This window comes from Trachinotus anak, unplaced genomic scaffold, assembly GCF_046630095.1.
Source record: "Trachinotus anak isolate AG129_WGS33_773 ecotype Australia unplaced genomic scaffold, CSIRO_AGI_Tana_v1 ptg000015l, whole genome shotgun sequence".
Lineage (NCBI taxonomy): Eukaryota > Metazoa > Chordata > Actinopteri > Carangiformes > Carangidae > Trachinotus > Trachinotus anak.
The window spans coordinates 14,832,745-14,858,126 of record NW_027273866.1 but is presented as its reverse complement, the minus strand read 5'-3'; the positions used below and the strand labels follow the sequence as shown (position 1 = coordinate 14,858,126).

General features: G+C 41.0%; 3 protein-coding genes across 7 annotated transcripts in view; 2 read left to right on the top strand and 1 right to left on the bottom strand.

The window, feature by feature from the left end:
• trim9 (tripartite motif containing 9) overlaps positions 1-17,297 on the top strand; it is a 48,648-nt gene extending 31,351 nt beyond the window's left edge. For 2 of the 3 annotated variants that reach the window (XM_071498406.1, XM_071498408.1), the window contains 3 exons: positions 1,149-1,452; positions 1,670-1,832; positions 3,149-7,264. In XM_071498406.1, the coding sequence (XP_071354507.1) occupies positions 1,149-1,452; positions 1,670-1,832; positions 3,149-3,226 (545 nt within the window). In that variant the 3' untranslated portion in view covers positions 3,227-7,264. Of the gene's footprint in view, positions 1-1,148; positions 1,453-1,669; positions 1,833-3,148; positions 7,265-16,976 lie in introns of those variants that run through there. The other variant, XR_011693668.1, reaches the window with a different exon arrangement.
• Positions 8,484-20,097, top strand: pygl (phosphorylase, glycogen, liver). Its single transcript, XM_071498405.1, has 20 exons — positions 8,484-8,793; positions 9,269-9,370; positions 9,499-9,577; positions 9,985-10,088; positions 10,886-11,017; positions 11,278-11,389; positions 11,640-11,722; positions 11,947-12,084; positions 12,603-12,695; positions 13,087-13,233; positions 13,424-13,587; positions 14,226-14,340; positions 14,537-14,638; positions 15,746-15,893; positions 17,305-17,363; positions 17,454-17,595; positions 17,835-18,042; positions 18,133-18,267; positions 18,454-18,520; positions 19,365-20,097. The coding sequence occupies exons 1-20, from the start codon at positions 8,551-8,553 to the stop codon at positions 19,551-19,553; spliced, it is 2,562 nt and encodes an 853-aa protein (XP_071354506.1). The 5' UTR covers positions 8,484-8,550; the 3' UTR covers positions 19,554-20,097.
• The window catches only part of LOC139633042 (lysophosphatidylserine lipase ABHD12-like), a 7,011-nt gene continuing 1,725 nt past the window's right edge, over positions 20,097-25,382 (bottom strand). The window contains exons 1-13 of one of the 3 annotated variants that reach the window (XM_071498415.1): positions 25,118-25,277; positions 24,653-24,879; positions 23,547-23,649; positions 23,204-23,323; positions 23,012-23,042; positions 22,872-22,917; positions 22,262-22,391; positions 22,098-22,135; positions 21,359-21,438; positions 20,919-21,001; positions 20,734-20,812; positions 20,502-20,635; positions 20,097-20,246 (exon numbers count right to left, since the gene is read on the bottom strand). In XM_071498415.1, coding sequence (XP_071354516.1) covers positions 20,219-20,246; positions 20,502-20,635; positions 20,734-20,812; positions 20,919-21,001; positions 21,359-21,438; positions 22,098-22,135; positions 22,262-22,391; positions 22,872-22,917; positions 23,012-23,042; positions 23,204-23,323; positions 23,547-23,649; positions 24,653-24,755 — 975 coding nt within the window. In that variant the 5' untranslated portion in view covers positions 24,756-24,879; positions 25,118-25,277 and the 3' untranslated portion in view covers positions 20,097-20,218. Of the gene's footprint in view, positions 20,247-20,501; positions 20,636-20,733; positions 20,813-20,918; positions 21,002-21,358; positions 21,439-22,097; positions 22,136-22,261; positions 22,392-22,871; positions 22,918-23,011; positions 23,043-23,203; positions 23,324-23,546; positions 23,650-24,652; positions 24,880-25,068; positions 25,094-25,117; positions 25,278-25,382 lie in introns of those variants that run through there. The other 2 variants (XM_071498416.1, XM_071498417.1) reach the window with 2 other exon arrangements.

The window sequence follows — 25,382 nt, the reverse complement described above, 5'->3', positions numbered from 1 at the left end:
CAAAATTATTGTCATTGTGATTTAACCTGCGTGGAGTCGAATGTGCTGCAACAGAGCACAGAAAGTTAAAGGACCAATTCACCTAAATTACCATTACCATATTTTCCAACCCTGAGAGGAATCAAGCTGTGCAGATAGTCTGGGTTTTATTCATTGAGACTTTGACGAACTACCCCTTCAAGTTGATTCGGCAGCTGGGACACTGTTGACTAAAGTGAGTGAACTAAAACATTAGTGCATTTTAAAAGAAGCTAAAATCCTCCAGAGCTAAAGGAACCTGCAGTGTCAAGAGATGTTTCTCTGTTTGTGCGTTACTATGACATTACACAAAGTAATTGGACCCATTTTAAATATAAAAATATTCATTAGTGCATCTTTAAAATGGGAGTGAACTTAACCTTTATGGTGAAGGAAAAATATGAAATGATTAAGAATGTGATTTAAAGTCAGCTTTTTAAAAAAATATTATTTACATTTCTCCACTTGCACAGTTACACACCACCTCAGCAAAATAAAACAAAGACCCACAATTTTAACAGGAAAGCTAAACAAGACAAGAAAACAGGGAAAAACAAATAAAAACATGACAAAACGCAACATACAACAACACACATTAGCTCCACATCTCAAACAAACAAACTAAACTACAATATCTTTACATCAAAATATAGTAAATAAATAAACAGACATACATCACATATAATGATAACTTATCTGTCACCTACAACTTCAACCACAACACAATCTTTAGTATCTGACCAATGTTATGTTGCATCATTGTCTATTTGTCCTTTCATCTAAATCCTTAATTTAAAAAGTTCCAAGCAGGTGAAAACAAACGCCAACTATTCTTTGCAGCCTGCCTGACAGGTATAATATTATTAAGATTATTAAGATTATTAGGATTAAGTTATATGTTAAGTTCTATAGTGTGATGCTAAGGACTTTAAACCTCGTTATAGTGATAGTAAATCTTCTCATCCTCTCTCATGTGTTATTCCTTCCATTTAGAAACTTATACAGTGTAACTTCACCTCATCTGACCTCCAACTTCTCCTGTGTCCAGTCTGTTCGACATGCCTGTGATTACTGTGGTAGAGATTTTACTGTTGCTAAACAACAGCGTGTGTAACTCTTCTTGTGCACAGTTGCTTGGTTCACCTTTGACCCCGCCTCCGCTCACCCTGACATCATGTTCTCCAACGACAACCTGACGGTGACGTGCAACAGCTACGACGACAGGGTGGTCATGGGTAACTCTGGTTTCTCCCGCGGTGTGCATTACTGGGAGATGACCATCGATCGCTATGACAACCACCCGGACCCGGCCTTCGGGGTTGCCCGGGGCGACGTCTTGAAGGATGTGATGCTGGGGAAGGACGACAAGGCCTGGGCCATGTATGTGGACAACAACCGCTCCTGGTTCATGCACAACAACTCGCACACCAACAGGTGAGGGAACAAGGTGATGTGTGTGTAAATGATCTGATGTGTGTTTTATTTTATATTCCCCTCTGAAATATGATGGAGTTGAACTATAAAGTAATAAAAAATACTTGAGTAAATGTAATTAGTTACTGACTCAGTGCAGCTACAGGATTGGAGAATAGTTTCTCTTTTATATGAATATCTGTCTCTTCAGTTGATTTCTCTCCATCTGACCACGCAGGACGGACGGGGGCATCAGTAAAGGGGCCACAATAGGAGTGCTGCTCGACTTCACACGCAGGATCGTCATCTTCCTCATCAACGACGAGCAGCAGGGTCCAGTGGCGTTCGAAGGGTTGGAGGGCGTCTATTACCCCGCTATCAGCCTCAACCGAAATGTCCAGGTACAGACTGACGATGTTTGATCTCAAGAAATGGATTTAAACAGAGGGAGATTTTTTCCCCACTGCATCCAACTCTTTAAAAGATCGTTTTAACCTGAAGGTTGATGTTTTGTGCATCATTTTACATACAATTCAACACAGGCAAATAGACAAAACAGAAGCAAATACAGCAAACAATCTGCTTGTGTTGTGTTTATTTGCACTTGACAGACTTGACATTTCCCCAAAATTCAGCCTGATTTATTTGGTATCTTTGGAAACTTTAAGTTTTTTTCCATTAGGGTTTTAGATAAAGTGGGTTTGAAGGCTGACCTACTGACTGGCCAGGGCTTTAAAGAGGTTAAAATTTAATTAAAACATGTCAATCTGCTGCTGAGACAAATATCTGGCCCACAAAATATATTGCACATTATAAGATAATGATTTTTAACAATGACCAACCAGTGTCATATTTAAATGTGTACTATTTAAAGGAGTACTGATTCAGTAGTGCAAAGTTCAGGTTGTGTGGGAAACAGATTTGAAAGCAGCCTATGAGCATGTTTGGTTCGACCCCATCGCCCTGATAAATGCCCCAGTTTGTAACGCAGGGTCTCTATTGATATCTTCCCTTGTATACTTTAAAAATCTGATTTCATACAACTGTTTGCACAGGCTGAGTTCTCCTGCTAGTGATCAGTAAACTGAACTTCATGAGTAAAGCTCACCATGTGGTATCAAATCCAAAATATTTGAAGATGAAAAAGTGTCTGTGTTAAGTTTTTCAGTTTAGTGTATTTCTACAATAAAACTTGCAATATGATATATTTTCAATTCTGCGCAGTCATAAATAAACCATATATAATAAGCTGGATGACCCTCCAGAGACACAATTGATTTACAGTTACTGACTAATATGCAAACACCCTGTGGAGCTGTTTTAAAGCAGGCCCTGGCTCCCTGAGCACAATGAGTGATGCCGCAAGCAAAAACTGAGGTTTTTGCTTGTAGGTCAATAAAGTATCACATGAGTACGGTTATTATTCATTAAAACTGCGTCTCCAAGTTTTAAAAAAATGGGCTCAGAGGATTAAGCCTTGAAAGAGGAGGCTTCAAAGACCTAACAACAGTTAGTAGCTTTGAATTTCTTCTTGCTCTCGGCCAGTTGTCTCATTGTGAGCGCTGTTTCTGGGTGATGAAAGCAAACTGCCCCCGAGACAAAACACTCACTGAGGAAACAGTTCAACAGCTCCACCTGCAGGCACAGAAAAAAATCAAACACTTTTTATCATAGTTTATTAACCCATATATTTGTATGTGAATGTATTTTTCTGCAGGTCACACTGCACACTGGTCTACCCATCCCAGATTTCTACACGCCCGGGGAGGCAGATCCGACTGGCTCTGTGTGCTAAAGACTCGCTGCCACCCAGTTCTGGGAAAACCTCTCCAGGTTTTCCCAGGGTTCATCCTGCCAGTCATTAACTATGATCCCACCCTCCTCCCCTCCTCTTGTCCCCCTGACCGACTGACCCCGTGACTCTCTGTAACAGGCCCCATCCAGCGCTGAGCCATGCCTGTATCATGCCTAAACCTTGGACACACGGACCATCAGCAGAACACGGTGCTTCACCATCTGCACCGTGTAGTTTGATAAAAGGTCAAATCCTGATGAAAAATAATCACAATCTCAGGCTGATGGATCTGGGATGTTATAATTTATGTACAGTGATCATAACGTGCTTAAAGGAGTCGTTTGATATTTTGGAAAAAAAAACGTGCTCTCTTGCAGAGAAGACTGTACCTACAAGCCAGCAGCTAGTTAGCTTAGCTTAGCACGAAGACTGGAAACAGGGGGAAACAGCTTACCCGGCTCTGTCCAAACTAAAGAGATAACTCCACCAACACCTCTAAAGATCACTTATTAAAGCAGATGTGTCATTTGTATAATCTGTACAAAAGCCGTAGCATAAAAAAAATAAAGTTGTAGTTTTATGGGGTCCCCTGTAAAACTACAAATTGTCATGTTTACATTTAGATTTTTATACAGATAAAACAAACAAGTTGCATATATAGTTTTGTAGCTTTAGAGGTGCTGGTAGGCAGATTGGGTTCCCTTTGGATAGAGTCAGACAAAGCTAGTTGTTTCCCCCTGTTTCCTTGATGCTAAGCTAAGCTAACCGGCTGCTAGCTGTAGCTCACATGAGGTTGGTATCCGTCTTTGTGAAAGTTTCCCAAGGAGGTTGTTTTGTAGATGATTTGAAAAAGGACCCCCCCCCCCCCCCCCCCCGACACACCACTATCCTCATCCCTTCTCTTTTTCAAAAGCACACATGCACAAACGCTGCATCTTGTAAACCTTTTCACAAACACCTCCACATCACCACGGGGCAGCACGAGGGGTCGTCTTTCTGTGTGTGTGTGTGTCTGTGTGTGTGTGTGTCTGTGTGTGTGTGTGTGTGTGTGAGGGTGGGTGGATGGCTGGAGACTGGTCAGCAGCAGCAATGATACCTGGATGAGAGCAATAGCCCAACTCTCAGCTGCCTCACTGTTGCTTCGTCCGTGTAAATGAGACGCTTTTCTTAGTGGCTTAGCTCATGTGAACCTTCTGTATCGTCTGTAAAGAAAAAAACAAACGAACAAAAAAAACCACAGCACCGCCGTATGAATTGATACTGGAAGCAAAGCCTTTCTCTGCAGTGCAGCTCTCAGAACAAAACAGGAGGGTGTTTCTGGTGTAATGTATCATAAAAGCAGGCGATTCTGTGTGTGGAAGTGAGTTAAAGACGACTGTGAAGCTGTTTGAATAAGGTGCTACAGCAGCTCGCTTAGTTCCGGCTTTTTTTTACTGTAGGTGACTGAATCCTGGTAGTTTTGTAATATTGTTATCGAAATGATCTATTGCAAAGAGGTGTATAGCTAAATAAGTTATTGATGTTCAGAGTTTTTCCAATGAGAATCCATCATTGTTTCTTTATTTGATGTCTAGTTATTACAGAGAGGAAGTGAACTGAATCTTTTTGTTGCTTTAAAAATGTCGTTTGGAGTTTGTTCTTCAAGCGAAGAGCTTTTCAGTTACTGTGAGAACCAGTTTATGTCCGACAAAAGCCACAGGAACGGTGATGGTGCACCGGGATGTTTTTTTGGCATCGCATTTTGGGCAACAGCCTCCTCAACTGGCAACGATGTGAGACAAACACATTTCTTAATACTTAGCCATGCTAGCAGCTCAGTGAGGCCGTGCTGAGGCACTGGTACTTTAAGATAAATGCTAATGCTAACATGCTGATAAATAGCAGGTAGAAAGTTTATCATGATCACTGTCCTAGTTTAGCATGCGAGCATCTGCTAAGCAGCACTAACACAAAGAACAGGTGTTGGTCATAAACCAAAGTACTGGACAACTTCAAATTCTGAAAGAAAAAATAAGGTTTCACCAAAGTTGTTACAATTCATCCTCAGAAGGACATTAATGTGCGAACCAAACGTCATGGCTCTCCTTTCAGTTGTTGTTGAGATATTTCCCTTAAACCCACAATGATGGCGCAAGAGGAAAAACCAGGGGATCGATAGGATTCGTCCTCTGGGAGTCATGCACGTCAAACTTTGTGCTGACCCAACTGATAGCTATCGAGATATTTTAGAGGACAAGTATCAACTGTGACCTGCTGGTGGCGCTGCAGTCAAGGATCAAGAAGAATCATCCTCTGGGAGCCATGACTTTCTGTACAAATGTTTGTGGCATTTAATAGTTGTCGAGACATTTTACTAAAAACCAAACATTTTGAGTAAAAATCAGAGGAATCCAAAGTCAGTAGACGTCTTAGTTTGGAGACCATGAATGCAACACAGTTTTTGGTTTGTGAGTTTTTGGTTTTTCAGAAAGTTCAGAGTTCAGAGCGACACAGAGCTACAAAGCTAGCATGGCTAAATAATGTGTCCTAACTGTAGCTGAAGAAGAAATGTTTTGGAGTCAGTTTGAGGGAACAGTTGCCGATTAAAGATGTCTGAGAAGTCGACCTGAGTATCATCGCCCTGACACACACAGTACACGTCTAGCATTTACATGAGGTGCTATCATGTGTTTGAGCTTCATGGGTGTGCCTTGTCCCCCTCTTCAATACCCAAAAGATTTCTGAAACTTTGCTACAAACTAGATTCATTGCTTCAGCAGATTCAACCTTAACATCTGTGATGCCTGACTTCACCTGCTGCTATATTTTTTCTATCGTAAAAGGGCAAAATTCAATAATGATCATGTTTGCTATGGATATAATAACTACAGTATTGAAGGGAATATTACAGTCAGGTATGGCAAGGTGTGTTTTCGTACCTTTTTAAATTCTCTGATGTTATTTTCCTCTTCCCCTGGGATCACACTGATTGTAAATCATCTGGGACTGATATTACATGGCTGCTATAAAATGGCTGCACAGAGATATTTTAAAAATGTCCAGTATGAAGTGTGCATGTGTGCTTGCAGTGATAAACTGAACCCAGCTGGTTGCACAGGCTTTGCTGAGAAGCTGAATTCAAGCTTCGATTTATGCCACATCTAATTGGCTGTTTTTCAAGGATAAGCCTTTTGTCCGGCCGTAATTATAATACCACAGAACAAAAGCAGCTCTTTCCACAGTGGGTCACTGAGCAGCGAGAGCATCCTCTGATTGTACACAGACAAGTGCAGCCATTATCACAGCATTACACAACCTCAGATTCCAGGACAAATAAACAAAGTTTAATTCAGAAGAACAATTTATTAAAGGTCCATATGTCCAGTATGAGATGACACATACAGTTTTGTTAGTTTTTAACGTTAGGTAAATACTTTAACACAGAAAATGTGACCTTCTTTGACTGAAAACTGACAAATGTGTGTTCCTGTACTGAACACATGGGGGTGCTGACCTTAAAAAGTGTGTGATTGTAACGTTTATTATTTCTAAACCAGCCAAATACATTTTAATGATATTAAAATAGACCCGGGGGAGGATTTGAAGTCTATCACAGCCTCATAAAACTTTATGAATTATTGAAAATGTACACACAGTCGCTGGGCGACACTGGGTGTTATATCTCCAAATGTACATACATATGTGTTTGTGTGTGCGTGTGTGTGTGTGACTGAGTGTGTGTGAGTGTGTGTTACGTGCACTATAACCTCATTTTAACTCCAAAGTGATTTTTCTTTTTGCCCAGTTTGATCCGAGGTGGAGTCTCATCAGTCAATATTATTATTTACAGTGAAACTGAAATATGTCTATGGAGAATTTTATCAATATAAAATGAACATTGTTATTACTATGATTTTAACACTGTATGATTACTATGATTGTTATGATTATATGTCCATCATTACCATATTACTGCTATTATTATGATGAGTTGAAGTGTAATATGAGGCTCTGTGTTTTCTGTATGTGTGAATATTCAATAAATAGGTGTCAACAAGGTCTGGAATATTTATCCTTGTACTTTTTGGAAGTTTTTATGTTTTGAATTACAGTAGAATATACTTTGCATGTTGTCAACCTGTCACAACCTGTAAAGGGGTGAAGACACAAATGGTCCTGGTTTGATTGCCATCACTATCTAATAAAGGCATAAAATGCTCCCCAAACTTCAGCAAATAGAAGATGCTCCTCAGACAGAAATTACAGCCTTGATTACGTAAGTGTGTGTGGACACATCCTTCTGTGCAAAATTAGTGAAAACCATATTTTTCAGGTCCAGTTCAGTTCAGTTAGATTGAGACCTGGACTTTGACTCTGCTTCTCCATGACATTATCTTTGTTACAGCAGCTTTATGCACGAGAAAACAAATCTTCTACCAAGTCCCTGCTTTCTTGCAGACCGTCTCAAGTTTCTGATTCATTTTACCCTCTCTCCTGCAGAGACACATCCCCACAGCTTCATGGCCGGGATGATGGGAAACAGGGAGACAGAATTTCTAAATTACTTTTATCCAAAGCACTTTACATTTAGCCTCTCATTCACACAGAGCGACAGACAGCAGCGAGGTACCATGCAAAGCACTGCTCTTATCCATCAGGAGCTATTTCAGTGTCTTTGTCATCGTGTGGACCCAACCCACTCCACCTCCTGAGCCGCAACCGCCCCAACCTCTGCAAGACAAATAACTGATGATGTCCAGTTACTGGCTGACGGGGCACTCAGTCAGATGACCTACATGTTTCATCCAGCTGACTCGAGTGTTTTTAAGAATTGTCTTTCTCTTTGACTCCGTGGCTCAAAGCTGTGACTGGTGAAGCACCCAGCCAACAGCTGCTGCGTGCACAGCCTGCTCGGTGTGTGACTCTGTTTTCATGGAGAAGTTGATGTCACCCTATCTATCTCTAAAAAAGGAAAAACAGAACTGAATTTTATTTTCAGAATAACATTGTTTCTTTTGTTTTTATATAACTAACATGAGTGTGAATGAACTTATGGTAAAATATGACCTATAACTGCAAATCATTGAGATTTATTCCAACCTAAACTGGACAATCAGTCCTTCAGTGCTTCATATCTGTGGTGTTTCTGTTCACCCACTCCTGCTGCTCTGCTCTGCAGCTCAGCAGGGGCCTGACAGGGAAACACCCTCCCCCTGCACTCACCAATGAAAACCAGCAAAAGGCGGAGACTGCTGCATGAAAACTGCCACCATGTTTCCTGTCAACTTCACTTCCAGCCGGGGCCGTCTACTCACCAGCCACAGGACAAAACCTGCCTTCCCAGCATGGCGACACCTCTCACCGACCAGGAGAAGCGCAAGCAGATAAGCATCAGGGGGATCGTGGGAGTGGAGAATGTTGCAGAGCTGAAGAAGGGCTTCAATCGACACCTGCACTTCACCCTGGTGAAAGACAGAAACATTGCAACTCCCAGGGATTATTACTTTGCCCTGGCCCACACTGTGAGAGATCACCTGGTGGGGAGATGGATCAGAACTCAGCAGTTTTACTATGAGGCAGACCCCAAGGTAAACTAAACTTCTGCCACCTCATACAGTAAAAACATAATCCACATACACCTGAGAGTAAGATTCAGTATCTCTACATCTGGAGACATTCTTTGGAAATAATTTTTAGGCACTTTGAGATTCATTCAGTCCAGGAAATGCACTTGCTCCCTTAAGCTACATTTCAACATTTTTGCCTGCATGGCTTCCTACTTCCTTATGGGAACTAGGTTGTGTGCAGTGTTTTTCTGTTGCACAAAACTTTCCACATTTCCAAGCGGTAGAGTTTTTTTTTTTTAAGTCATTGCATCATGTTTGCACAGCAGGAAAATGTTTGTTTGTTCCAGCTTCATTCAGCTCTGCACTGCATTTCTGCACCTTCATTACATAATCAACCAAAGCAGGTCATAAATATTTGTTTGTGCTTCATCTTCGATCTATAGAGTCTCTGTAAAAGATGTAGTCACACGCAGTGTTTCTGTTTTTTTGCACCCAGAGGGTGTATTACCTGTCTCTGGAGTTCTACATGGGCAGGACGCTCCAAAACACCATGATCAACCTGGGGCTGCAGAACGCCTGCGATGAAGCCATCTACCAGGTCAGACTGAAGTTTATAGGAAACAGAGGCTTCAGCAACCATAAACACACATGCTGAGCATACATAATGACTGTGGTGTGTTTCATAAAAACCTGAACAGTGGGGTTTTGTGTTGCCCTCTGCTGTAGCTGGGTCTGGACATGGAGGAGCTGGAGGAGATGGAGGAGGATGCCGGTCTGGGGAACGGAGGTCTGGGCAGACTGGCAGGTAAAAGGCTGCAGATGAGGGAATGGAAACAGACAGAGAGAAAGAGCAGTCCAGCGTTACAGGAAAACTGTAACTGCTTTTAAAATGGCGATGAAAACACAAAAGGTTGCTATTGAAAATTCAGCAAATGTGTGAAAGTCCGGTCATTTTTGGATGCAACACTTTGTCTCCATCACAAACATACTTCATTGTAATTGCTCGGCCAGTTTTGGCAGTTGGCCAGCAGATGCCTATTGTGTGTCTATTGAACATGTGAAGCAACGTGCAGCCACAGAAATGTTACAACAGACTGTATATGAACAAATGAACACTGAACTTCCTCCCCAACATTTAATTTCTCAATTCAACACTATAGAGTTTGAATATTTGATTCTATGTCTGAGTGTGAATAACTTTTCTGCACACAGCATGTTTCCTGGATTCGATGGCCACCTTGGGTCTCGCAGCGTACGGTTACGGCATCCGATATGAATATGGGATCTTTAACCAGAAGATAAGAGACGGCTGGCAGGTAACTGCAGCTGCAAGCTCGTATTCTACAAGGTTCAGTGTGTACACTGCTCCGTCAGCTGCCTTTAGCTTACTGACTTCATCCTATAAGATTCATTTTTCTCTGAAATGATAAGGCAAAGATTACCCTCCATACATATCCTCTTATCTTTTACTTTGAAATTCTGCTGCTGGGTCATGTTCATGCTGTTAGGAGTCATAGTTAAGTGGGGACAAAGTAGACATGAATTAGGTCACAATATATCACAGGCTAATCATTAACAGTAATTTCACTTGTGGTCTGCCCCCCCAGTGCCACTGAGGTGGTGCAAGCTCCTGCAGAGTCTGGTGGTTGGTTTTAGATGAAAAGAAAAAACACTGCTGTGATAAGAGATTCCAAAACTAAAGGCTTTTGCCCTTTTGAATTCTGCTGGGTATTTGCAGTTCAAACCCTCAGTGTAAACATGCACTTCTGAACACCGAGCGGGATTTGAGCTCAGTGTTGTTTCACTGAGGTTGATGAACCTCTACGTCTAATCCCTGCTGCTGGTGGATAGTAAATACAGTGGAGGTCGGTGCATTTCATTCAGCACTTCACACAGAATCTGATCTACTCATGGACCCAGACTGGGTTTGATAAAACACTGTAATAACTAATCCTTCTTTTTCTAACCCCAGTCTGCTGTATGAGGAGGTCAGAGGTCAGATAAGTTGGCTTTTTAGCGTGTTGTTCGATGACCCTTCTTTCTCTCTTTCAACCCCAACATGTTGTCTCATATTAAACCTTTTTAATCCTTGCCCTGGGCCAACCTGCTGTAGGTGGAGGAGGCAGACGATTGGCTGAGACATGGAAACCCCTGGGAGAAAGCACGACCTGAGTACATGCTGCCAGTTCACTTCTACGGACGAGTCGAGGAGACAAGAGACGGCTCCAAATGGGTCGACACCCAGGTAACGATACTGAAGTGTTGATTAGATAAAACACAGGAAAGATTACTGGCTTTTATTTTGTAAGCACCTGTAAATGGCTATTAACATTAGAAACTCCTTCTAAATGCTAAATATGGAGATAAAGTGCCCACTTAATCCTTATTCTGTGTTTTGAATTTCGCTTTAAGATAAGTCAGCCAGGCATACACACATTTTTAATCTCAGTATTTTTATTAAATCCACCTTGCTGAGTTAGACTGTCTCCACTTCTCTCCGTGCAGGTGGTGCTGGCGATGCCTTACGACACACCAATCCCTGGCTACATGAACAACACTGTAAACACCATGAGGCTTTGGTCTGCCCGTGCCCCCAATGACTTTAACCTGAGAGACTGTGAGTCCGAAAACCACTTTTGCAAAACAGATTCTGCATTTCATTTTAAGCTTTCGACAGACAAGAAAGAAGGAAACTGCTGCAACGCTGCCAACATGCAACAAGACATATGGGTTGCAAAATAGATCAAATGCAGTGGTTTCTTACTCTCCTGCAGAGTTTGGTTTTTACTTTAAATCACAAGCACTGTAATATTTAATATGTGTATGATATAATATAAGTGTAACTAAAATGCATCGACTGTCTGCAGTTAATGTTGGAGATTACATTCAGGCCGTGCTGGACAGGAATCTGGCAGAGAACATTTCCCGTGTGCTCTACCCCAACGACAATGTAAGTTCAAGATCTCGTCTTAAAGCATATTAGTGTGAATATGATTGCAGCAATATGCAAATTACATTTTGGGCTGATAGAAGATGTTGAGGCATCACTGGCCTCAACATCTTCTATCATCTTCTTTAACAGGAACATCTTTAATCATTAACCAACTATAACTATTCTGTCCAAAACTATTTCTATTGTACTAAAATCTAGGTTTGAACTCTTATTTGTGTTAGTTCTTTGAAGGAAAAGAACTTCGTCTGAAGCAGGAGTATTTTGTCGTGGCAGCCACGCTGCAGGACATCATCCGCCGCTTCAAGACCACGAAGAAGGGCACAGGTGGTCGCACCTCCTTCGAGAGTTTCCCAGACAAAGTACGTAAATCATAAATGCAAAAGGCAAAGTGGTGGTGTCTGTTTCAGCAGAAGTGATGTATATTACTTCATTTCCTAACTTTGATGTAGTGCCAGTAGCAAGGTGTCCATTGCAACAAGATCTTTACAGCCTCTTCTTCCTGAGTCAAGGTGCCTCCGAGCAGAGCAGAGATCCAACAGAAACTTCTGCTGAAGAGATGATCACCATGAGAAATCCTCTAACATTTGCATTGCTTTGTAAAATGCATTGTTAGCTGGAAAACGAGATATATTAAAGCAACAGCTGACTTTATGTTTTATAGCACCAAGAAAGACCCTGCAGATATGATAGTATGTTTTCTACTAAACACCTTCAGCCCTGGGTTTCTCCTGTCTGTCAGTGTTTCACAGCTGCTTCTTTAATGATACTGAAAACAGGCTAAAAGTAAATTTAACTGTCATTTAAATTTCAATTAAGATCCTATATAAATATGCATTATAGATAACAAGTCAAAAATAAAGAATGCTGTGTTTTCCAGGTCGCCATCCAACTGAACGACACTCATCCAGCCATGGCCATCCCCGAGCTGATGAGAATCTTTGTGGACATTGAGAAACTTGACTGGGACACGGTGGGTGCAAGATTTAGCTTTGAATTCGACAATTTTGCTTATTGAGATTGACTTTTAATGCAATAATTGCAACAGGTTTGAATTAGGAAATCATGAGCTGCAGGCAAGATAACACGAAGGAGGTCAGAACCACAGAGCACAACAAAAACTGATGTGTCAGTGTTGAATAATGTTGGTGTGATGGGTGAAGTTGTCAGCCAGGTGAAGAAACAACGTCCCGGCAGGTGGATGTGACCTACTGATGCACAATTTGTAAAAAAAAAAAGTGTGATTTTGGGAAGAAGGTACAACATTTTGACTAGCGAAGGTTGTCCTGTCCATGATAAGATCTCCAAAGCTCAGATGTGATGTTTAATGAGACGTTAAAAATAAACTCCTCCCTCCTGTGCAGGCCTGGGATCTCACCAGGCGCACCTTCGCCTACACCAACCACACAGTCCTCCCCGAGGCTCTGGAGCGCTGGCCTGTGGAGCTGCTGGAGACGCTGCTGCCCAGACACCTGCAGATCATCTACCAGATCAACCAGGTCCACCTCGATGTACGTACTGCGTCAGCCATGGTTGTAGTCCTAAAGGATCACACTAATCCCGAAACCACACAAAGCTGACTTCCTCTTTCTCAGCTCTTTTTCATATTAATCCAACTAAACTACATATAATCACAAACTGATAAGAAGAAAACTAACTACAACAGTGAAAGCTAAAGCTGTGTCTGTTTTGTTGCCGCAGAGGATTGCAGCTCTTTTTCCAAATGACATGGACAAACTGAGGAAAATGTCTCTGATTGAAGAGGACGGATGCAAGAGGGTGAACATGGCTCACCTGTGCATCGTGGGCTCCCACGCTGTCAACGGAGTAGCAGAGATACACTCCAACATCATCAAGACTGAAGTGTGAGTCCTCTGCAGATGGCAAAAACACACAACTGTGGGCAAAATAATAGACACATAAAAACCTAAAACTATTTAGCTTAAGCCCAAACTATAACTCTTTTTCAACATCACACAAAAAATGACTAAAGCTGGAGCTAACTGGAAAAGACAGACAAACCACAGTCACGATAGCTGCTATGTGAGTATTGCCCCATATATTACCACAGGATTGAATCATCACCTTTGTTAAACTTTCTTAACAACAATTATACAGTGGGAACTTGTCAAGCAGAAAGACGCTCAGAAACTCTGAGATCAGGCTCAGACGCTGCTTTTCGTTAGTTACATTTTGCAGCCCTGCAGTGGAGATTCTTCATATCAACCTTTACTTTAACCACATAATCTTGCTGTAACATTGACAATGTTTAATGTAGACCTGATTTTATCAACTCAAGCAAATTTCAAACATCTGCTAATTTTTTTTTAGTAGAAACCAGCTGCTGAGTAGAATATTTGGAAAAGTTCATCCAGAAATACCAACATTTCCATCACTGTCTGAATGGCTAAACATCTTAGGGTTTCATCTCATTTAACAACTTGATCCACGTGCAGTATGTTCTATTGTTTTGTCTTTTATTATTTCCTTCTTCCTTCTGCAGGTTTCGAGATTTCAGTGAACTGGAACCAGAGAAGTTTCAGAACAAAACCAACGGCATCACTCCCAGACGCTGGCTGCTGCTCTGCAACCCCGGACTGGCTGAGCTTATCGCCGAGGTCTGTTTGCAGCAATTACTACAGCATCCAGTGCCAAGAGACAGTGTAGTGGTTAAGACCCCCGAATGCTCAGCTCAGTATATTCCCCAGCTGTCACACTGACTCGTTTGCAGCCTGTGTTTGCAGTGAGGTGTTGTAAACACTGCCGGTTTGTTCTGCACACTCGTTTTATTGTGAAATTTACAACCTGTCTCAGGTCATCGGGGAGGATTATGTGAAGGACCTCAGCCAGCTTCAGAACCTGAATGACTTCGTTGATGATGCTGCCTTCATCCGGGACGTCTCTAAAGTGAAGCAGGTAGAGTCCAGAGCAGTGGCGGAAAACAGTTCTGATCGGAGTATTTCCATTTTAACCTACTTCATATTTCTGCTCCCCTACACGTCAGAGGATGATATTCCTACTTATTTTTTATGCTGCATTTACCGGACAGCTTTAAAGCGTATGAAGTTCAACACATTATTGAAGATACAGTGATTCCCAGACGGTTACTCCTTCACAAAACCTTGTTACTCACAAAAAAGTCGTGTGGAGTTGGGGCCCATGTTTCAGATGATCAGGTGTTATCATCTCCACCAAAGGGACACTGAGATGGTTTGATAATTCTTCTCCCATTATTATCTCAAGACCCCTCAGATTTATCTGGTGTCCCACTGGATTAGACTCAACCCTTAGGTTGGGCACCACTGGACTAAACCAGCTGTACAGTACATAAAGTAGTTAAAACTCCACCTCAACCAGTTACAACAATAAAACGCTGCTTACACATTGTTGCATCAATGTTAAGAATCCAATAATGTTATATGTAATAAAATATCAGTCACAGCGGCCGTTTTTCTGCAGAACTGCACAACTTTTACTTATAATTAGGAATTTTTAAATAGCTGTTTATGTTAGAGAAGGATCTGAGCACTTCCTCCTCCGTCTCAGTGTGTCCACAGATGAGTGAGTGAAAACAGAAATAACCTGAAATCAAGTCAGTAATGTCCTGATTGTTTGGTGCTGTGCTTGTAATCTGCACAGGCAGCTGATATGGCTTGAAAACAGTTGAACAAAAAATGCCTTCAGATAAAGTCAGAGGCTTTATCTGACACAATAAAGCTGATAAAACAGCATATTAGTCCCTGTGCTCATGTTGCATGATATTGCAGAACATGCAGCGTGGACAGTTTGTTCTGCATTTGAACACCAGTGGCAAAATACCATCTCTAATGTGTTTATTTCCTCTGCATGTCATAGCAGGCGAAGACATTACAATCTGATTAATTTTGGTGTTGCATCATTGCATTTTGCTGCTTTAAACCCAGTGCGTGCCGGGACAGGCCACACCTGTGTCCCAGCAGCTTTATATCACTGAATGACTCCTTTGTTGACGACTCGTCTCACGTACCTCTGATTTTCTCACAGGACAACAAGGTGAAGTTCGCTCAGTACCTGGAGACAGAGTACAGGGTGAAAATCAACCCGTCCTCCATGTTCGACGTGCACGTGAAGAGGATCCACGAGTACAAGCGGCAGCTCCTCAACTGCCTGCACATCATCACCATGTACAACCGTACGTGAACTCAGCCGTGTTTAATGACTAAGCGCCAGGAGGTTTCACAAGCTGTCGTAGGTCTGATTCTCTGCGAGTGAGAAGTTACATGACATAATCTGACATGATGCGGAAGATTCCCTTCCCCACCCTCCCCCACCTGACCGCTGCTCCAAGCAAGTTAAAACAAACACTAAGAATGACATACGTCTGCCATGTAAAGCAAGTGTGGGAATTTTCCATGCAGTCATCAGGCCGTGATAAACATAAACCAGTTTTATCAGCAGTTTACTTTAACGCTGTTTTCCTTTCACTGGTATAGCCCCAGCAAACATGGCATACTGCATTTCTACTGTGCATCTCATGTGCGTGTCAGCTGGGATAGGCTCCCTGTTCTCTTAAAAGATAAGCAGATCATCATCTCTTTAAAGCTCCACAACACAATAACACAGATACAATAATAAGAAAGAACAGATTTTACTGGAAAACGAGATCACAACTGTGTAAGTGATGAGGCTGTAACAGTTACTCAGACACAGCTGTGCTCACCATGATAATGTTAACATGCCGATCAGAAAAAAGCTAACACAACCACAAGTGTGTGTGTGTGCTAAGAGAACACACACTCGCCTGCATTGATTGTCTGAGGTGGTCCAGCCTATTTTGCACACCTGTAAGCTGTTGCTAATCACTGCACAAACTCTATGTGAGTGATTAAGCCTTTGGTCCACCTCCCGTTTTTTTGAGTTTGATGAAACAGAGTGGAGCGTGCTGCTCAGTGTTGATAAAAGGTTTTATTTTGGTGAGTTGAGAGTGCAAAAATGCCAGTAAATTATAATATAGTAGATGTTGAGCCATTTCTCTGAATAAGTGTTGGATAAGTGAATAATGTGACCTGCTGGTGGCTCTAGGGTGACCATTTCCATAACACCAAAAAGGAGGACATTATGCGGCATATCAATAAATTACTATGGTGTACATAGGACTCTGGTATACTCTCATTTATAGTACAATTGTGAGTGGTTTAAATATGATGTAGCCTATTCAGCTACACAAACATACAGCGGCCGGACAGGGCATTGAAAATCCGGACTGTCACCCTAGGTGGCGCTGCATGAAGTCAGGAGATCATCAGAGTCATTGGGGTCATTGGATATCTGCACCAACTTTAATGCTCATCCATTGAAACATTGCTGTGATATTTCAGTCCGGACAGAAGTCGTGCACCAGTGTGGATAAAAATAACAACACATATAAATAAAACGTGAGCAAAGGTTCAGCTTTGGCAACACTTTGCAGGGAGGTCAACTCCCTACCTTATGTGCAGTCAGTTCACACACCTGAGTGCAGGTGTAATGTGTTCATATTTAGTTTTTGATAAAACTACATCACTCATCATGAGCTTGTGTCTTTTTTTTTTTTTGTCTCAAAGGCATCCGGAAGAACCCTAACGCACCTTTTGTACCACGAACAGTGATCATCGGTGGAAAGGTACCAGCTCAGCCAAAGCAAACATGACAGTCAGCACACATGAATACGGTGGTTGTTTTACAGTAAGTCATCCACTGTCGCCCTCCGCAGGCTGCTCCGGGGTATCACATGGCAAAAATGATCATCAAGCTCATTACCTCCGTGGGTGATGTGGTGAACAACGACGCTGTGGTGGGAAACAAGCTGAAGGTCATTTACCTGGAGAACTACAGGGTGTCTCTAGCAGAGAAAGGTACCACACAGACAACTCACTGTAACGCCACAACAAAAAAACACACAATTGCATCTGGACTCAGACCAATCAGTTCACTCCAGTCTCTGTTTTATATGTCAACGTGTCATTTGGAGGGATTTACTTAAAAGTACTTCACTTAAATCTTTTTCAAATCAAAAGGTTTGTTCACCATCATGTATATTTTTTCCCTTGGTTTTAATTACGGTATCTGTTTTTTGTTTTTTGTATTTTTTTAGTGATCCCTGCCACAGATCTGTCAGAGCAGATCTCCACTGCCGGCACTGAGGCCTCAGGAACAGGAAACATGAAGTTCATGCTGAACGGAGCCCTGACCATCGGCACCATGGACGGAGCCAACGTGGAGATGGCCGAGGAGGCCGGAGAGGAGAACCTGTTCATCTTCGGCATGAGGGTGGAGGACGTGGCTGAACTGGACAAAAAGGGGTAAAGGAGTCTCTTTTTTTTTTTTAGATTTTAGGTCTTTTCTGGATCTTTTTATGTTGTTAAAACTACCTTTCGTTTGCTCTGTCTTAGATATGATGCAATGTCGTACTACAAGAGGATTCCTGAGCTGAAACAAGTGATGGACCAGATCACAAGTGGATTTTTCAGCCCCAAAAATCCAGACCTCTTCAAAGACCTCACCAACATGCTCTTCAAACATGACCGGTGAGCAACATAAACTCAAATACTTTATATTTTTAATACAGTTAATATCACTTCCCAAACTATTTTCCATCTTTTTTCGGTGTTAGATTTTGTTCTTCATATGATCGATGTCTCACTCATACACATTTTATGGCGTTTGAGCTCAAGTTGTCAGATCTGACTTTATTCTCTCTTGTCTCTCCTCAGTTTCAAAGTGTTTGCAGACTTTGAAGACTACATTAAATGTCAAGAGAAAGTCAGCAAACTCTATCAGGTAACATTTGCCTCAGACAGACCTGATCACGTTGTATCTGAAAATGTTTCTCATGATTTGTGTTAGTTTGCCCCGAACTTTTTAAAAAAAATTTCCTTTCTTTACTATTTAGATCTTTTTAAGTAGTATTGATAAAGCATTTAAAGGTCCCATATTTCACACTTTTCCAGCATTTTATTTTGAAGTGTTGATCTCCATAAGAAGATATATTTGTGGTTTTAAGAAGCAAAAACCATCTCAGTGTAGTTTTACATCTCTCTCAGTCTTCACTCTGGAGCTCTGGGTCAGTGAGCCAATCAGAAGAGAGGATCTGAGCCTCTCTTCTGATTGGCTGACTGTCTTCTGAGTGACCTAATAAAAATATAGCAGATTTCAGAGAAACACTCAAAGAAACCAAATCCTTCAAGGTTGGATGGTGGATCCAGGTGGGCGGGGCTTGGGGCGTGGCTGAGAGGGGTGACTGTTTTGTTGTGACATCACAAAGTTCCAGAAGTCCTGACGGCTGGTTTTAAGGCTCAGTTTCTGAATACAGGCTGTGTGCATTTCTCTGTGGACTGAGGCTTTGATACTTTCACAGTATTAATCTAGAACCTAGACCTGCTTTATAATCAAAGAAGACATGGACATTTACCTTTATACAATTTTGGACCTTTAAAAATTACATTATCGTGATTAGAAATAGCTTAAAACAAGAGAGTCAAAATGAGGAGCTAGTACCAAACACAAAATGGTCAAGCAGGAGTAATAAAATATGAATATGATGACAACAAACCTCCAGTAGCAGGAATATAGCAATAAATAAATGAAAAGACCTAAAATACAATGTTTTATTTTTCTCTAAAAGAATCCAAAGGAGTGGACGAAGATGGTGATCAGGAACATCGCAGCCACCGGGAAGTTCTCCAGCGACAGAACCATCACAGAGTATGCCACTGAGGTGTGGGGCGTGGAGCCAACTAACCTGAAGATACCGCTGCCGAATGAGCCGAGAGAGGCCATCGAAGAAACGGCCAGAGCCCTGAAGAAAATGTGAGGCTGTTTCACCACCAAACGCCTGCCTTTATGTTTACAATGTGTTAACTGTTCCTTTGTGCCTTTAACCTTCAAGTCACACATCACTGAACTTTTCAAGAACTTTTAGTTTCTCAGAAATCATATCCGCACATTTTTTTTTTTCATTGTTAAAGCACCTGAGTCAAAGCACTTGTATTGAAACTTGTCTGTTACAGTCGTTTAGGCCCAACACATACAGAAACTGTGGAGTTACTGCGGAGAGCAAGGTCAACTACTTGCAAATGATTTGCTCATATTTAGCATTCCTGGTGTACAGGATGGGTGGGGGGTTCTGCATTCAGGAATTCAGTGGGATGTCAGTCACAGAGCAGCTGACTAAACTGAATTTTTAATTACATTCCTCTGAGTTTATGCTGTAAAACCGATATTCTCCAGGCAGACTGAGATAATTCCTACAATCCACCTGTGTCTGTATCAGCATAACTTGTTTAAGGAAATATACAAACCCTCTTTATTTGTGATCCACAGCCTTTCTTCCCAGTGTTGAAATAAAGACTATGTGTAATGTCATATCAAGCGCTTTTATTTCAGTTTTTATTTCATCCAATCTGGCAAATATAAATCTGTAAAGAGGCAACAAAGCGACAAAAACCTGCAAAACAGACGCACTTCTCTTGAGCCTTTCTACTGTCTCAGCTTTTGAAGAAATCCCCTGCAACAAGAAGCAGATGGAATATTCAATTCATTCAAATTTCCTGTCGGAAACATGGTTTACGGACAGTGTCCGCAGGAACTAAACAGAAAACTTTTGCAAAAACATGAATAATAAAAATACCAACAATAATTACTGACAAAATACTAACAAAAATTATATCTATATCCTTTTACCTGGACTAACTGCAACAAGTGTTTTTGCACATAAGCTAAGCATGCATAATGCAATCTGTCAAATAAACTACAAACTTACTTAACCACATTGGACAGATTGGGATCTAAGTAGATACTGCTGTGGGAGAATCCATGATTCGCAGGGTAGGAGATCATTTCAACCTGAACATCTGCGTTGTGTTTTTTCTGAGTCTGGAGTGATATGTGGTACAGCTGGAGACAGGAGAAAATGCAAAGTCATTCATCAAAGAGGCAGCAACAGCCACTATCTCAACAGAGAGGGGAAAGAAATGAAATGAAGAAGCAACTACCTTCACACCCATGTGATGAGGTACAACATTGTCGTCCTCTGCGTGCAGTATAAGAAGTGGACCAGTCAGGGTCTTTAAACTGTGCAGGTGTTGGGGTGAAACATATTATAGTCAGAGATGGATTTAATAAAATGTTAAAACAGGAGTATTTCTAACATAAGAGCCTTTTTTTCTATCATACTCACTTTTTATCATTTGCAAATACTATGTTGTTCTTCTCCAGTATGTTCCAAAGCAAGCTCTCAAATCCTGGAAGGAACATGTACATCTGGAAGGAAAGATGGTACAACTCTTTAAAACTATTTTTGCAATATCCTGTGTACTGTTACACAAACAAACATTTGCACCATTTCGTGAGCTCACTTCCAGTATCCTTTGACTTTTATTGGACATCATCCACCTCTCTTTCCTCAGTCGTTCCTGTGTCTTTTTTTAGTTTTGACTTCCTCCTTAAGAAATCCCACTATTTTTTAATTGAAATGCCTAAAAAACATTTGTTATTGTAGTAATAAGGCTGTTTTTGTCGTGATATTTCCATGTGTTTTTCTTTTGAAACTGTTTTTCCATGGACTGGCAAACACCCTGAGGGACTGCAGACAGACAAAAATGTAACAGCTGGCCTCACCTTAGCGAGCGGATGCTTGATTACGACCTCTCCGATTCTTGTGTATGGAGCTTCAAGGATTAAAGCATCAGCAGCAGTCCCTGATATTACAGACAGTAACAAAGATGGTATCAACTTTAGATTTACATGAGCTTTAAATGACTACATGCCACAATATATTGTGTTATGGAGTAATTTACAGTTTAAAGTTAACAATTTTTATTTTTGTTTTTTAGTTGGTTCCCTCAATAATTCCGTTCACCTGCTGTTATCCTGGCTAATCCTGCTCAGGTTGAAGGTGGGTAGAGTTACACTGGGAATAGGCCTTTTTCACAGCAGGTATTCTGGCTCTTCATAGTATAAATTAGCTCTGTTGTATTTACATTTTCCAGTTAGCCATGAGAAGATGTCACATCAAAATGCCAATTAAACTTAACAAGGAGACAGCACCTGATTAGAAAGGACCAACAGTGAGAAAACATGCAAAATACCAGGGCCCTCAAACGAAACAGCTAAATGGAATTCAGCCATCATTAGTTTTATTATTTATTCACTGGATAGCAGGATAATAAGGAATAATGAAGGTATCATTTGAGCCACACTGACAGTTGCAGCAAAGACAAGAGGAGCGTAAGGGAGGTGTCAGTCAAACACAGTCTATACACACCCACTCTATCCTAAGATTTGACTGAATGAATAATTAAAATCATCTGTGTGGGTTTATCGTGACAGCTCAGGGCCTTTAAAGGCTTCAACCCACCTTGCTCTTGTAGTTTCACAGCAGCATTAGTTGCCACCCTACAAAACATTTAAAAAAAAAAAATGTTTAAATGTTTGCAATCAGTTTTCTAACTCTAATCTGCTCAGCTGTGTCTATTAGTGTCATGGACAGTTAGTGGTTAAAGTGTCTGGAGAGAAACTGACCCAGAGCCAAGAGAGTGTCCCCACAGACAGACGAGACTCCCTCTGCTTTGTTTCTTTACCCACTGGTACAGGTAGAGGGCGTCACTGGTCAGCCCAGCTTCACTTGGCTCCCCACTGGAGTCTCCAAAACCTCATTCAGAGACATCACAACCTCAAAATTATGATCATGTCCAGATCATTCTGTGTATTGGCTGTCAATAGAATACATCAGTAACATGACACGTGCTCAGAACTTACTAGTTTACACCTGCAAGCAGCACATAAACATTTAATAAATGCTTTAGTACTCACTATAAATTAGCTGTAAGCTGGTATAAGTGTTAACTAATATATTTGCTAAAGAAAATATGTCTACAAAGAAGGAATTATAACTTGAAAAATATATTAATAAACATTTACAATGTCCTTATATCTGCTTGCAACTTCTGAAACATGTTAAACGTAATAAGTTCAAAATCATGTTTATAAGCAGTTCTCATCCTGAAGTGTAACGTTTGTACACCAATGTTAATCGTGTCTCTAGGATCCATGACTGTATGGATTCATTCTAAAATTTCAGTTGTATTTCAGGAAAAAATCATCATGTGAAGAGCAACAATAAGCATCTTACCTCTATAGTCTAAAGATAAGACATGATACCCTGCGGTACTTAAGATCTGCAACACAAAGAAATCAGGATTTTCTCTTAAAGCTTAAAGTCAAAATCATTCACCAAAAGTGAAAAAATCAGTTTCAGAACATAAACTGTACCTTCACCAGTTCTACTCTGTGTTTGATCGCCCTGCACAAATGACATAAAAGCAATGAATACAAACAAACACTTGGCTTTTAGACACATTTCCTCTGATCCTCAAACCCTCCTGTGCCTGAGCAGTCATGTAATACCCACTAGACTCCATTAGGATCAACTCAAGGGTTTCTATCCTGCCACTCTCATCCCACCTGGTTCCCACGTTTCCATGGAGATAGATAATAACAGGATGGCCGTCTCCCAGAGCCTCCCGGTACCACTCAGGGCTTTTCCCCGCGGCCTTCTCCCATTGGTTGGCAGGGAGTGTGTGCCTAGGAGACACAAAGATAGAGAGGGAGAACACTGAGCATCAAAAACAAATACGCTTGTGTTTTAACATATACTGTAGGTTTTCAAGTGGTCTCGTGCAGCTAAATGAGGGGAGTGCAGTCCTATTCACTCAGGAGCCACCTGTACCAAATGTGCACGCGGTCGTGGTATTTTCAAGTGCTGACAAACTCAAATGGACACAACAGGACTCCACACATGACCTACCACACTCCCACTGAGACACCCTCCTCTGTGTTGAGGTAGAAGTTGCACGTGTGGTCCACAACATCTTCAGGTTTGCCAAGATCCACAAAGAATGGAAACCGCACTGCAGCACACGAGAGCACACAAGGTCAGTATATTTTATATTTTATCATATCACATCCTAATGTTTCACACTGTATCATATCATCTCAGATTGTACACAGCTGCATGCAGAATACTTCAGTATCATCATTTATTACCTTCAGCGTAGTTATACTGAAATATGTTAATTTTGTGTTACTATTTTACACAATGTGCCCTAATTGCACTAGTTTTGTTTTATATGTGTGAAGAATCTTGTCTGAAGTAATGCTTTACACATAGCGTTGAACATAAATTTGATTCATTTCAATGTAATTTAAAAAGTTACATTAAGTGTTTGTTAAAATGTTTTCCTTATCAAAATGAACAACATGTTTATATGCAAAAATGTCCTTATTACTATAATAATAATCGTATTGGCATTATATTGAATAGTATTATATCATATCGTATCGTGTTGAATAGTATTGTGTCATAATGTGATGTCATGCTGACTCGTATTGTGTCGTATCGTGTCAGATAGTGTGGCGTCAAATCGTATCATATCAGATTGTTCAAGGTTATAAGTTACAAGTTTATTTGGTTCAAAAGCTGATGACATTTTTGGGTTATTTTGGAAATCCATTGCACATTATCACCAATAATTTTTGCTGTATTTCAAACACTAATCTGTGATACATCAGACACACAAAGGGCCTTTTTTCACAGCAGACATTTTGGCCCGTAACAGTAGGAAAAGCCCAGGCGTTACTAATAACACTGGCGATGGCTCCATTCTATTTAAGTGTCTCAGTAAAACACACCAGGGTGACAATGAGCCAGCGTGCACAACACAAGGACCCTGAGACTGAGGCAGCTAAGTGGAATTTAGCCAAAGTTAATTCATTTTTTTATTTACACTTGTGACTTTTCCTTTGTGACATAACAAAAATGTCTTCTCAACTAAAACTGTGTGTGTTTAGAATTTGAAATATATACAAATATTGATTTTATGTCTGTAATTTGAATAAACACACAGTACTTACATAAGTGAGCAAATATGGCGTGGCCCAGTATCCAGGGGAACAGGTAGAGAACTACAGGCACTAAGGCGTAGACAGTGATCAGAAACGACACAGCTCTCTTCATTTCTGCCACACGTGAAATTAGTTCCTCTCTGCAGCAACAAAATCTGCCCCGTAGTCCAGATCAGGGTATGTCCTTTAGCTTGCTTCAGTGGTGAGCTGAGGGAGAATCCAGCAGAGCTCTCCTCCTGACAACACAAGTATTGTGAAAGACAGAGAAAAGAGGTCAATGTTCAGCTGAGACAATCTGTATCCTCTGCTGCTGTTGGTTCACATTTGATAAAGTGATTCAAACATGAAGTAGAAGGCAAATTGTTAGCTTCTTAGCCTAGTGATAAAAATCTAAAGCACGACTGAGGAAGTGAGAGCCTTCTTACATAAGAACAATGACAACAAAGGACACATGTTTGTTGAAAGAGTCCTTGCCTGTGATGTTTAGCTGAGCCAACAGTCCACTAACATTGCCAAGAATCATGACATGTAGTAGAATCATGCCTGGGAACAAACATTTGGTGATAAATAAAACACCCTTATAATGCCACTCAAACAACAAAACAGAAAACACCCAGCTGACAGGTCACAGTGCACTGCAGGGAATTGTGGGTACTGGAGTTTTTTGTGACATCTGACAGAATAGATGTTTAAATTGTTATATTTTCTTTTAATGTCAACATATTAACATTATCATATA

Bases quoted from the DNA above. Each gene is read 5' to 3' on its own strand.
- pygl (XM_071498405.1), top strand. From the start codon at position 8,551: ATGGCGACACCTCTCACCGACCAGGAGAAGCGCAAGCAGATAAGCATC. The intron at 9,371-9,498 runs GTCAGACTGAAG...CCTCTGCTGTAG, and splicing joins GCGATGAAGCCATCTACCAG to CTGGGTCTGGACATGGAGGA. The intron at 17,596-17,834 runs GTACCACACAGA...GTATTTTTTTAG, and splicing joins GGTGTCTCTAGCAGAGAAAG to TGATCCCTGCCACAGATCTG.